This window comes from Meleagris gallopavo, chromosome 1 (genome assembly GCF_000146605.3).
Source record: "Meleagris gallopavo isolate NT-WF06-2002-E0010 breed Aviagen turkey brand Nicholas breeding stock chromosome 1, Turkey_5.1, whole genome shotgun sequence".
NCBI classification, from domain to species: domain Eukaryota; kingdom Metazoa; phylum Chordata; class Aves; order Galliformes; family Phasianidae; genus Meleagris; species Meleagris gallopavo.
The window spans coordinates 29,159,091-29,172,801 of NC_015011.2; the positions used below are offsets into that span (position 1 = coordinate 29,159,091).

General features: G+C 48.9%; 1 protein-coding gene across 5 annotated transcripts; it reads left to right on the forward strand.

Annotated features, from left to right (window-relative positions):
• Positions 1-23: 23 nt before the first annotated feature.
• LOC100551033 (deleted in malignant brain tumors 1 protein-like) lies at positions 24-13,180 on the forward strand. 5 transcript variants are annotated; one of them, XM_010707122.3, is made up of 12 exons: positions 24-510; positions 2,059-2,388; positions 3,120-3,449; positions 4,091-4,414; positions 5,891-6,220; positions 6,404-6,733; positions 7,430-7,747; positions 8,429-8,761; positions 9,801-10,157; positions 10,481-10,810; positions 11,522-11,638; positions 11,779-13,180. In XM_010707122.3, exons 1-12 carry the CDS (start codon positions 147-149, stop codon positions 11,919-11,921), a joined length of 3,606 nt encoding a protein of 1,201 aa, XP_010705424.1. In that variant the 5' UTR covers positions 24-146; the 3' UTR covers positions 11,922-13,180. The 5 variants fall into 5 exon arrangements, with proteins under 5 accessions (XP_010705424.1, XP_010705440.1, XP_010705427.1 ...); XM_010707125.3 differs by lacking the exon at positions 7,430-7,747 and having other exon boundaries at positions 26-510; XM_010707138.3 differs by lacking the exons at positions 7,430-7,747; positions 8,429-8,761 and having other exon boundaries at positions 25-510.
• The last annotated feature ends 531 nt before the right edge of the window (positions 13,181-13,711 follow it).

Consider the following 13,711-nt stretch of genomic DNA (forward strand, 5'->3'; position numbering starts at 1 on the left):
TTTTTTCCAGCTAATTGGTATCATATCTAAAAGTCTTCCCTATCTCTCACTGTTAGTGCATCCTTGACCCTCAAAGCTGTTCAGCCTCTTGTGCAAATGCATTTCTGGTAGCTCAAGGTTTCACAGAACAGAAGGTGTCCTCTTACATGTTTATTCTTTCTGATGTTGCAGGATCAGGCATTTCTGACCTAGCAGATCTCCGCCTTGTGAATGGCTTTGATAAATGCTCTGGAAGGCTTGAAGTTTTTCATGACCAGCGCTGGGGAACTGTTTGTGCTGATGGCTGGGACCTTGCTGAAGCTTATGTGGTTTGCAGGCAGCTGGGCTGTGGGGCAGCACGCTCTGCCTCAAGCTTTTCCAGATTTGGGGAAGGACCTTATCTGACCTGGGTTGATGCCGTGGAGTGCATAGGGATGGAGCGAGCCCTCTTTGAATGCAAAGTCAAGCTTTGGGGAGCCCACAGCTGCAAGTCCAAGGGATATGCAAGTGTCGTGTGCTCTGAGGCTGTAGGTCAGTGTTGGTGAGTCAGGTATCAGCCCTCTCCTTAGGAGGTCATGCTGCTTGTAAATTCACCATTCAACTCTTCCTTACCTTGTCTGAAGCACTGCTTGTTTCTACAGACTCACCAGGGAGCGCAAAATGTTTTCCTTTTAGGGGGATTACAGAAGGCAAATCCCAAACCTGGGATCCCCAGAAATCTCAAACCTGTAAGACGCAGGCTTTCTTCAAGGGGCCATCATGAAATCATAGAATAGTTCAGGTTGGAAAAGATCTCCAAGGTTATCAGGTCCAAGCGTTAGCCTAGCACTTCCAAGTCTACCACTAAACTCTGTTCTTGAGCTTTGCATCTACTCCATCTTTTAAATACCTCCAGGGATGGAGACTCAACTCCTTCCCTGGGCAGCATGTTACAGTGCTTCACAACCCTTTCAGTAGAGAAATTTTTTCTAATATCCAAACTCAATCTTCGTTGGTACAACTTAAAGTTATTTCCTCTTGTCCTGTCACTTGTTGCCTGGGAGAAAACACAAGGAGTCCTGATGCTGCAGGCCTGTAAGTCCAGGCAGCTACTCTGCTTGTATTTTTCCAGTCACTGTTCCTCAGCCATGCAACTATACATTCCTGGGAAGTCCCTTCTCTTTGCCATACTATTCCTTGCACCTTCAGTAATTAACGTCTTTCTCCTCTTCTCCCAAGCAGCACGCTCACTCTTGGCATAAATGAAACAGGGAAAGGGTGCATGTATTGCGGGCAGGCAGAGGGCTGCTTTTGTGCAATACCTTTATCTGAGTGATTGGTGGCTCTCTGCATCGATCAGCTGTGTTTTCCTTTGCACTACCTGCTGCAGTTCACCTTGGGTAAAGATATGGCCTCGTCTGGCAAACTGGGACAGAAACTGTCCTCTTTGAGCACCATGTGAGGCGCGCAGGAAACATCTGTGCTTCTATCAGGGTTGCACCCTCAGTAATATCCAGCCTTTCTTATTGGCAGACTCAGAAACAGGAGAGGGGAAGCATGAAAAAAAACATGTGCCAGCTTGCACCTTGTGCATGGATCCTCCATAAAGGATAGTGGAGAATTAGCTGGAGCTACCAGTGAAGCAGACACTTCATGTGGCATAAGCAGATTGTTTCACTACAGTCCTCACCCATCTGCTGTGATTGACACTGACATCTCAGCATGCATGCTGAGGAGAAGATGAATTCTTTTCATGCTGCTAAGGCTGTGCGTGCTGCTGGTGCATAAGGTGCTGTGGATGTAGCACTCCCAAGCATCTCAGCACCTGTGTATTTACAGTCTAAAGACTCCAGATTTGATCTTTTCCCATAAAGCATGACTTCAGTTTCAAATACGTGGCAAGGACTTGGCCAGTATGTAGGGCATGGGCAAAACACTCTTGATCCAAAGATTGTTCATGCATGCATGTGTGGCATTAGCAAAAGTACAATGCAAGAATACTTGCAAGATCGCAGGATGGAGAGATCCACAATGTTACTGGCAACCGGACAGGCAGGAATTCCTGGCCAGGATCTATTCTCACACTGATTATATTTTCAGATGTAGATCTGCGGAGCCCAGAAGCCATACGGCTGGCGAATGGCCCACACCGCTGCTCTGGACGGGTGGAGGTGTTTCACAGTCAGCAGTGGGGGACCGTGTGCCATGATGGCTGGGATCTGAATGATGCCAATGTGGTGTGCCGGCAGCTGGACTGTGGAACGGCGGTGTCAGCTCTGAGGATGTCTTCATTTGGGCGAGGGTCTGGCCCCATCTGGCTAGAAGGGGTGAGATGTTTTGGGACAGAAGCTACCCTCACTGAATGCCCAGTCAAGCCTAAAGGACTCCATAGTTGCAGCCATTTGGAAGATGCTGGTGTTGTGTGCTCAGGTAATCATCACTGAGTGCTTTCTTTGCAGATGGATCAAGCCCCGTCCTGTAAGCTGAGGGTTGGGAACAGGATGAGGGCAAGCTGGCCTATAGTTCTCGTGTCCAGGACTTCTCAGACTGGTGGAAACTGTGTTAAAAAAGAAAGCTACTGGACACATAGACAAATGTGGAGAATGGGACATGAGCAGCAGGAAAAAGCAGCACCTTAAGACACACCTTAGTGTCTGAAGATGTCCAGGGGTGTTCAATTTTTTCCTGGGGAAAAGCACCTGCAGTCTTCCTGGAGTGGTAGCAGGAGAGTAAAACAATGCTTCGTTGGTTGGCAGCAGATGCACCAGCTCCCCACCCTGGGTTAAGAACACACAGAATGACTTCCAGTGCTGCTAAATGCCAGGTCATGAGGATAAATATGGAAAGATGCACTGGGATATGCCAGGATGATATGATACACACTTGTAGCTATCTAATACTTGTCTTGGGAGAGAAACCTCAATGGATAGATCAGTGTGGTGGTCAGCAGTCAGGAAAGCACAAACAACAAATAGAAAAATGTCTTTTGCCATTTCCTCTAGTCCAAGAAGTAGACAACCATCAAGTAAACCTAGATCATGCAGCTTACTGCAGCAACACCACCTAGACAGACTACAGGGATGTTCATCCTTCTCCAGCTCATTAGATTTTATGCTATATGAGCATAACCTTTATAATGCCTATTCCCGCGTGTTTTTCAGGCTCAGGAACTTCCAATATTTCCACACTTCGGCTGGTGGATGGTTTGAGTGAGTGTGCTGGGAGGGTAGAGGTGTTTTACAACAATGAGTGGGGGACAGTCTGCGATGACAACTGGGACATGAATGATGCGGCGGTGGTGTGTCGGCAGCTGGGATGTGGGACTGCACTGTCAGCCCCGGGATCGGCTCGATTTGGGTGGGGGCACAGCCGCATCTGGCTGGATGAAGTACGCTGCACAGGGGAGGAAAATGATATCTCACAGTGCGCAGCTAAGACCTGGGGTGTCCACAACTGCCATCATGGAGAAGATGCTGGTGTGGTGTGCTCAGGTGAGACTTGGGGTTGTCAGGGGGCAGGGCTTATAAGAAGGACTGAGAAAGACATTTTACCAGGGCTTGTAGTGATGGGACGAAGGGCAATGGTTCTAAACTAAAAGAGAGTAGATTTAGGTGGGATGAAAGGAAGGAATTTTGTTATGTTGAGGGTGGTGAGACACAGGAACAAGTTGTCCAGTGAAGTTGTGGATGCCCCATCATTAGAAACGTCCAGTTTGGTTGGATTCAGCTTTGAGCAAATTGCTCCAGAGAAAGATGTCCCTGCATGGGACTAGACGATGTTTACGGGTCTTCTCTAAGCCAAAACAATCTTATGGCTCTCTCCAGAGGGAATGTGTTGCATGGGGCAGACTTAGGCATGCTCCTTTTGCAGACCTCTCCCATTTGCATCTCCTGCTCTTGAAACCCCCATGCAGCATCTCTCAGCCAAATTTCACACCTGGCAAAATCTGGGGTTTACTCCTGTGATTAATCAGCAGTGCCTAGCCATGGAAAATCCTTTTGTCTTTAATGTTCTAGTGCAGGTGCTACCCTGCTGTTTATGTGGGATGCATGCAGATGAGATGGGATGGGACTGAAGGAGGTTTTCTGCAATCATGCCTGCATGAATTTCCTTGGGGTGTCTGCAAATGCAGGAAACTTGAGCTCAGCTGATGTACGGCTGGTGAATGGTCCCAGCCGCTGCGCCGGGAGAGTGGAGGTCCTGCACAACGGGCAGTGGGGGACAGTGTGCGATGATGGCTGGGACCTGAACGACGCCAAGGTGGTCTGCAGGCAGTTGGGCTGCGGAACAGTGCTGTCGGCCCCGGGCAGGGCTTACTTTGGGCAAGGCACTGGGTACATCTGGTTGGATGACGTGAGCTGCACTGGGATCGAGGATGCACTCCCTCATTGCCAAGCCCGTCTATGGGGACAGAATAACTGCAACCACAGAGAAGATGCTGGTGTGGTCTGCTTAGGTAAGTCCTGCAACACATGGCATTACAGGGGTCAGCACTGTGTTCAAGGATCTTGGAGTTCATAGAAGGCTCTGCACTCCTGGAGGCAATGCAAGGGCTCTCTTGCTCCACTGCCAGGATTCACAGGACTGCTCCCTACAGGGGCAGGACCTGCTCTGGATTTGAGCCAGCAGTGTGTGCTTGTAGCTCAGAAAGGCAGTTGTATCCTGGGCTGCATATCAAGAAATGTGGTCAGCAGGGCGAGGGAAGGGATTGTCCCCCGCTACTATGCTCCTGTGAGACCACCTACAGTGCTGCATCCAGGTCTGGAGTCGCCAGCACAAGAAGTACATGGACCTGAGAGAGTCTAGAGAAGATCACAAGGATGCTCAGAGGGCTGGTGTCTAGCCTACAACAAAAGGCTGACAGAATTGAGGCTGTTCAGCTTGGAAGGCTCCATGGCAACTGCACTGCAGCCTGTTAATACATAAAGGAGGCTCAGAAGACAGACAAACTTTTTTTTTTCTTTTCTTTTCTTTTCTTCTTTTTTTTTTCCCCAGGGACTGCAGTGGCAGGACAAGTAGCAATGGATTTAAACTAAGAGGGGAGATTTAGATGGGATATAAGGAAGACATTTTTCATGATGGGAGTGGTAAGGCACTGGAACAGGTTGCTCAGAGAAGCTGTGGATGCCCTATCCCTGGAAGTGTTTAAAGTCAGTTTGGATAGGGCTTTGAGCAACTTCCTCTAGTGAGACATGTTCCTGTTTATGGCAAGGATGTTGGACTACATGATATTTGAGGGTCCTTCCAACCCCAAACATTCAGTGATTCTATGATTCCATAATTCTATGACTATGAATCATGATCCTACAATTCTTAGGATTCTACAATTCTTATGGTTCTATGATTCTTATGGTTTTATGATTCTTGTGGTTCTTCGGTTCTTACGGTTTTATGATTCTTATGGTTTTATGATTCTTATGGTTCTTCGGGTCTTACGGTTTTATGATTCTTATGGTTTTGTGATTTTATGATTCTTATGGTTTTATGATTCTTGTGGTTCTACGATTCTTGTGGTTTTGTGATTCTATGATTCTCATGGTTCTACAGTTCTTATGGTTCTATGATTCTGTGATTCTTATGGTTCTATGATACTATGATCCCATAATTCTGCAGTTCTAATATCCAATGATCATCACTATGCCCAACGTCATGACTAACTCCAAACCTGGGTTGTAATTAACTCCAAGCCCAACATCTTTGCCCCTAAAGGATGAATTCATCTTAAAGGATGGGACCTATGATTCCAGCTGAGCAAGACAGGATGCAGCCCAGAAATAGCTGCCTGGACTGTCCTACTGCTGTGTACATCCATGGAGTGAACTGCACACCAAGTTCAGTTTTCCCTACTCAGGGAAAAAGACAAAGCTGGGAATCATGGAGGTAGGGACAGGCATGAATTTCTCCAAGGGCTTATCCCAGGTTGTGTTTTCAGTGACAGACACCTCAAAAACCAACTCCCTGCGGCTAGTGAGTGGCCCCAACCGCTGCGCTGGCAGAATAGAGGTGCTGCATGATGGACAGTGGGGCACGGTGTGCGATGATGGCTGGAACCTCCAAGCTGCCACTGTGGTGTGTCGACAGCTGAACTGTGGCAGGGCTGAGTCAGCCCCCAGCGGTGCTCGCTTTGGTCAAGGCACTGGGCATATCTGGCTGGATGATGTGAACTGTGCTGGGACCGAGGATGCCCTTCACCAGTGCCGAGCCCGTCCATGGGGAATGAATAACTGCAACCACAGAGAAGATGCTGGCGTGGTTTGCTCAGGTCAGTTGAGTTCTGCAAAACAGGGCACCACTGGGGTCAAGTTGGTGACGGGTTCTGTCCTGCATCTTACTGCCTTCATGGTGATGCTGCAGCAGGCCAGTCCTATATCTGTGTATTTTTGAGGGGTTGAGAGAGGATTGCAGGATTTTCCTAGAGGGTTTATCACCCCTATCACATTTTCAGACTCACGATTAGAGATTACAGCCAAAGTGCGGCTGGTGAATGGTCCACATCGCTGTGCCGGGAGGTTGGAGGTGTTTCAGAACGAGAGATGGGGGACCGTGTGTGGCAACGGCTGGGACATGAATGACGCCATAGTGGTGTGCCGGCAGCTGGGCTGTGGCATTGCTCTCTCGGCTCCTGTCCAGGCTCACTTTGGCCAAGGGTCAGATCCCATCTGGATGAACAGAGTGTCCTGCATCGGGACAGAAAGTTCCATTTCAGAATGCTTGTCGTCTCCATGGGGAATCCAACTGTGCACCCACATGGATGATGCCGGCGTGGAATGCTCAGGTGAGCTATGGATGCCACACTGTTGGAGACAGGTTGATACGCAACATACCTAGGGAGGACTAGAGTAGGATGGTGCAAGAAAAGTACAGTGACAGTTCTTTTTTCCATTGTGATACCCATAACAATGTAAATAATGTAAAGAGAGAGTCTTAGAGTGAATTCCCTCTCTAAGTTGTCCCTGCACAACCTAAAAGGCAGCAGGATCTCAAAGGGCACTGAATCACAGAATCACACATAACGGTTGAGGTTGGAAGAGACCTCTGGAAGTTACGTGGTCCGACCGGACCACTCAGGTAGGTCCACTAAGAGTAGGTTGCCCATATTCTGGAGGCTTTTCATGGAATCATAGAATCACAGAACTGCTTGAGTTGGAAGGGATGTTGGACCATCCAGTTCCAGCCCTCTACCATGGGTAGGGTTGCCACCCACTAATCAGGTTGCCCAGGACCCTGTACAACCTGGCCTTGAACTCCTCAAGGGATGGAGTATCCACAAACACTCTGGGCAACCTGTTCCAGAGCTCAGCCACCTGAATGGTTCCAAAGGATCATCCTTTAAACATGAAGGTGTCTGCATACTACAAACAGGTGGGCACCTCACTCCTGCAGATGCTGAGGCAGATGGCGGTCAAGCTCTCCCTTGGATGTTTTTCCCCACCTAGTATTGATGCATGGTCTCCCCACCACATTTTGTCAGATGACACATCAACTCTTCGCCTGGTGAATGGCCCTCATCGCTGTTCTGGTAGAGTCGAGGTGTTTCACAACCAGCAGTGGGGAACTGTTTGTGATGATGGCTGGGACATGAATGATGCCATGGTGGTGTGCAGACAGTTGGGCTGTGGGGAAGCGCTGTCAGCCACAACACAAGCTTCCTTTGGACGAGGGGTGGATCCCATCTGGCTGGACAGAGTTGCTTGCACTGGGAGAGAAAATGCTCTTGTACAGTGCAGGGCCAGACCCTGGGGAGTCAACGTCTGCACACATGAAGAAGATGCTGGTGTTGTGTGCTCAGGTGATGCTTATACTCACAGATATGGGGCTCCTGAATAGCATGGGTTGGATTTCCCTTACCCAAAAGCCATGCGCTCATGACCTTCTGGTGAAGAACCTTTTCCTAGCACCCAAGCTGACCCTCCCCCTGATGCAGCTCCATGCCATTCCCTCAGGTCCTGTCACTGTCACCAGAGAGCAGAGATCAGCGTCTGCCCCTGCTCTTCTTTCATGAGGAAGCTGCAGGCAGCCATGAGGCCTCTCCTCAGTCTACTCTTGGCTTAACAAACCAAGGGAACTCATATGTTTTGCCCTCTAGACCTTTCACCTGTTTTCTTCCCCACCTTGGCACACATTTATTAATTTTATACTTGTTCTAACTTCAGTTTTTGTGGCTAAATGTGTAGGAGGTTGATATCCTTTTGTGCTTTGCACTGCACTGAGACTGGGACCTGCAGGACCCTAGAGGAAGAGTAAGGCACCATGAAAGAAATTTATTTCCATCCCTACAGGGTATTGAGTCAAAAAGCTGAAGATAGGCATTGGTGCATGTCACTGCAAACATCCCTTCTGCCAAGGCCAGGCATCTGCCCTAAGTTTACGCTCTGGTTACTATCCACCATGACCTTGCCCTTGCTACTTCCAGAAAGTTTCCCTGGATAGCTGTTCCACTAAACACTGCATTACTCACCTCTGCTTCTAGACAAAAATATCACAGCGGAGGCAGCAGAGATCCGCCTAGTGAATGGCCCCAGCCGCTGTGCTGGGAGAGTGGAGGTGCTGCATGATGGACAGTGGGGCACGGTGTGCGATGATGGCTGGAACCTCCAGGCTGCCACTGTGGTGTGTCGACAGCTGAACTGCGGCAGGGCTGAGTCAGCCCCCAGAGGTGCTCGCTTTGGTCAAGGCACTGGGCATATCTGGCTGGATGATGTGAACTGTGCTGGGACCGAGGATGCCCTTCATCAGTGCCAAGCCCGTCCATGGGGAATGAATAACTGCAACCACAGAGAAGATGCTGGCGTGGTTTGCTCAGGTCAGTTGAGTTCTGCAAAACAGGGCAATCTCTTCTTGGCTGGATTAATCTCCAGTCCAGCCCAGGCCACCGTGCAAAGCAGGCATTGAACCCCGTGCCAGGCTGAGGAAGCCAAGATGTTCAGTTCATAACCAACAAATAGAAATCACAGATGGCACCAAGTGAATCTAGCATTGGTCTGGCCATTCATCTCAACTCAGCTCCCTGGAGGGTCTGACTCCCTCTACTAACCACTGGCACTTTTGTCTGCTTCACATAATTGCATGGAGATGATACCAACACTGTAGGGTCTGAAGCTGGAACTGAACCCTACTTCCATAGCCAGGTGAGATGAATTCCTCAGAAAGGGTTGAGAGGTTGAACCTTGTCTTATTTTGAGCTGAGACAGAGCTGGTTTTCTTCATAGTGTCTGCTACAGTGCTGTTTTTTGAGGGAGAAATACTGATAACACACAGTCATTTCTAGTTGTTGCTGAGAAGTTCTGTACGGAGTCAAGGATGTTTTAGTTTCCTTAGCTTCTTGTACACTCCTACCAATGAAGAGCTGGAGGGGCACAAGGAGCTGGGAGAGGGTAGAACCAGGACAGCTGACCTCAACTGGCCAAAGGGATAATCCATACTGTATGGAATCATTCAGAAGGAAAGTGTGAAAAAGGTGGGAGTTCATCAGGCTTCCTTCCATTGCTCCGGGACTGACTGGGCATCAGTTGGTGGGTGGTGGGCAATTGCTTGTGCAGTACTTGTTACATACAAATATATTTATCAAGGCCAATATCCTTTTTTTTTTTTTTTCTTCCCCCCCTCTACTTTCTGTCTTTGTAAATAGTTCTTACCTCAACCCACATGTTCTACTTTGCTTTTTCCCCAATTCTCTCCCTCATCTCACTGAGAAGGGGAGGGGGAGTGAGCATGTCTGGTGCTTAGCTAAACCACAACACACCTCCATCCAGTCAGGGGGAACCTTAGCAACTCTTAGTACTTTCTTTTTTTTTTATTTTCAGCGATGCAAAGTGACAGATACCTCATTTTCTCTTCAACAGAAAACCACACGTCTCCCCTTGCAGAAGACTCCAACACCACGGAAGAAATGCAGATCCGGTTGGTGAATGGCCCGAATCGCTGTGCTGGCAGAGTGGAGGTGTTTCACAACAGGCAGTGGGGAACAGTGTGTGATGACAGCTGGAATTTAAGGAGCGCTAAGGTGGTTTGCCGGCAGCTGGGCTGTGGGACAGCGGCGTCAGCTCCAGGCAAGGCTCACTTCGGAAGAGGGTCTGATCCCATCTGGCTGGACGATGTGGAGTGCAGTGGCACTGAAGCCAGCCTCTCCCAGTGCAGACTGAATAACTGGGGAAACCATAACTGCAACCACGAGGAAGATGCGGCAGTGGTGTGCTCAGGTGATCACGGGGATGATGCTGGAAGCATGCTCAGGAACACAGAGGTTCTGCCAAGTTTTCCTTGCACTGGGGTGCAGTCAGCTCTGACTTGATCCCACAGCTCCACATTATGTGCAGATGCGTAAGACGATAGGGATGCTTTTGCAAGGGGAAATTCATGCATGGTAAAGATGCAATGAGCACATAGGCAGCATACTGCATCCCTGTCCATACCTGCTGGAGTGCATGGGCATGCAAAGCACATGTATCTTGCACATGCCTTAGTCTCTCAGTCCTCCTGCTGCGTAAGGAGCCCACATCACACCCTCTGCTCTTCCCTACAGGCACCAACCCCTTGCAGCTGCGGCTGCAGGACAGCTCAAGCCCCTGTGCAGGTCGTGTGGAGGTTCGGTACAATGCCACCTGGTACAGCATCTGCGACAAAAGCTGGAGCTCGTTGGAGGCAGAGGTGGTTTGCAAGCAGCTGGGCTGCGGACCAGCACAGCCTAAAAGTGCAGGAACCCAGGTCAGCCAGGATCACAACTACATCTTTCTGGAGGGGCTGCAATGCCGCGGTGGCGAGTCACTCCTCCTGGAGTGCCAGCAGAACAAGGTTGGCCCAGGGCTGTGCCAGCACCGCGTGGCAGCCAGTGTGGTATGCACGGAGCCAAGAGGTGAGTGCATAAAGCGTAAAGCGGAGGGGGGGAGGGGGGAGAAGCCCAAAGGGTGGATGCTGCCCTTTGACTTCAAAAGGAGAGCTATAAAGGTCGTGGCACATGCTTGTCAGAGCAAGCTTTCCCTTGGTGGATACTGTTTGTCTTCTACAATGAATCCAAATATCACTGGTTGGAACATCAGAGATGCTTTTCTGATCTTAGAAGAAGCCGGTTTGTCCAGCTTCCTCTTGCAGCTCAGATTTCTCAGCCCTCAAGGACTCTCTGTGCTCCCTGACAGCTTTTCTGAAATAGGTTAGAGAAGGAATGATGGATGGGGTCAGAAGTATGCCTTTCTTTTCTATGTATAGTCTTGGATTCCATATAATGAAGACGACAACACCAGTGAGGCGATGACGGTCTTGTAAGGTATCAGCACAGCAGGACTGAGGAATGTGAAAGCTTTCTCAAAGCCTACTGCCTATCAGATACTCAGGGAGATGATTTTAGGTGGGGTACAAACCAAAGGGCTTAGTGCAGTGCTGCAGGCACCACAGCATCACAGGCAGCACAAACTGGATCAGAAAGGGATTAGTTGTGGGTTAATACAAAATCTAAGGAAAGCCTTTCTCGGTCACTGAAATGCTGAGGTATGAGGCTGTTTGGTGCCAGATTTTCTCCCATCTCTGTTGCTGGCTGGAAGTGGGATCCTGACCTGGGTTCTCCCTACAGGCTCTCCATCGTCCTGCTCTGCACTGGTAGCGCTGCTCATCCTGATGGTGATGGTGAGCGGGGTCCTGCTGTGGCTCTACCTTAAGAGCAGGTGCACTGGAACAGGCCAAGCTGCAGGTGGGTTTTCTCACCTTAGTTCAAGGTCCCTATCCCTGTACATCAATCTGCTGCTGCAGCACAAAGGGGTTAAGGCTAGGGGTTTCAGTGGTTGCCAAACCAACAACAGCTGTATGTTCTTACCTTTATCTGCTCTGCAGACCTTAGATGTCCCAGGGAGCGAGGTGCCTCTGCAATGCCCTTCCAGACTGCAGGAGCCATCTACCATCCAGCTGAAGGACAACTCCATAAGGATGCTGACACAGAGACAACTGAGCTCATCAGAGAAGATGCTCTCTTGTGATGCTGGCGCAATCCCTTCTGCAGAAGCAGCACTATCAGCCCACGCTGTGGGGTCATCAGCCAAGCTCATTCCTCTTTTCCTCCTGCATCTCATTCTTCAGAGCAAATGCTTTTTCCCTTAAGCTCCTGCAGAACATGCTTTCGAGGAGACTGCAAAGCACAGCTTATGGACTGGACATTTATAAAACAGTCTGTACCAATGATTTATACTCAGGAGCCCCAAAACAGCTATCCAGTCTTCTGAAGGTTATTTGATCCAGGTCAATTTCAGAGGTTTCTGATGCCATATACCAGACAGTAGGACAGCCTGGTAGCCGTGCAGCCTGACATCACGTTGAGCAGAGTAGCAGGGAAGCTGAAACAGGACTAAAACTGCTAACAAATTAAAGGAGAAGCGTGTCCCCAATCCTTCCAGCTGTGGTGAGCATTAATGCTGTGAGATGTAATGCTCTGTGCTCCTCTGCAGGGAAGCCAGCCAGGGCTGCCTGGTGCCTCCTGCACTGGGTGGCTTCCCTCAACCTAGCAAATGTAGGCAAGCCCCCATTTCTTGTCTATACCAGGCACAAGATTGTATTCTTGGCTGAGCTAACAGTATTGCCAGCAGGTCAAGAAGCAATTCCTCCCCTCTATTTAGCACTGGTGGGAGTGCAACTGTAATGCTGGATCCAGTTCTGGATCCGCCAATACAAGAAAGACATGGACACACCGGAGAGAGTCTAAGGGCATTCAAAAAGGAAGATGTACGAACACATCCAGGTGTGTATCTGCAAAGGTGCTTTCACAGACACAGAGTGCCCAATGCGAAAAAAATTCAGCTCCAGAAGACATTTAGGAAGACCAAGGATAACATCTCAAACACAACAGATAAGTACTTCCAAGCAATGGTCTATTGACTGTGAGTTGTTTAGAGCACTGCCTCAGGTGTTTCAGATAGACAGCACAAACACTCTGAACTACGGCAGAGAGCCATCTGTGAGATCCTCAGTGATTACTGCACCTCATGGAATGTAAAATGGGGTCAGTTTACCAAGGGTGACTGGGTACAGAGAGGGAGACGGCATGGCAACATTCTGCCTCTTCCAGTCTTGCCAGCTCAAAGCAGTATGGGTAGGTTATGCCTGAACATGTCCAGTCCTATCTCCTAACTTTGGAGGGGCTGGTTTCTTTCCAGTGCCCATCAGTGCTAATCTGTGTATCAGCTATTTTCATTATTTACAATAGATTACAAAACATATACAAAATAAATCCCTCTTGCCTTACTGCCTTCATTACTTAGCCATACGATAAAGATCTGGAGCAGAATGCAGACAGCAGCCAGCTACACAGACATGCTATGGGTGCTGCATCTGCAAATACATTGACTCATTAAGGGACTGAGATACATTAATCAACTGCATCTAGAGGAGGATAGTTCATGGACAAACTGTCCTTCTTAAATCAAAGTCTTGACATTAGGAGCAATAATAAAAAAATAAACCCCATGCAAACCCTCTGACTCTGGCTTCTCACTCCAGGTAATCTGTCCTCTAGATCTCACATGAAAGCAAACATGAGGTCTTCCCCTGAGTGTCCTGCAGGATGTCCAGGTGGCAGAAGACCAGAAATAATCTCCTTCAGCAGTGAGGCCAGTCATTTCCCTGCTAACTACTGAACTGTTAGTCATATTGTCATCACCAGGTGATACATGAATGCAGCATGTGAGAAAAACTAATTCAGAAACAGGTGTCTGATAATAGCCATTCCGGAGATTAAAAGAAAAAAAATCTTTCTGAGCTCCCTTGAGAGCACAGT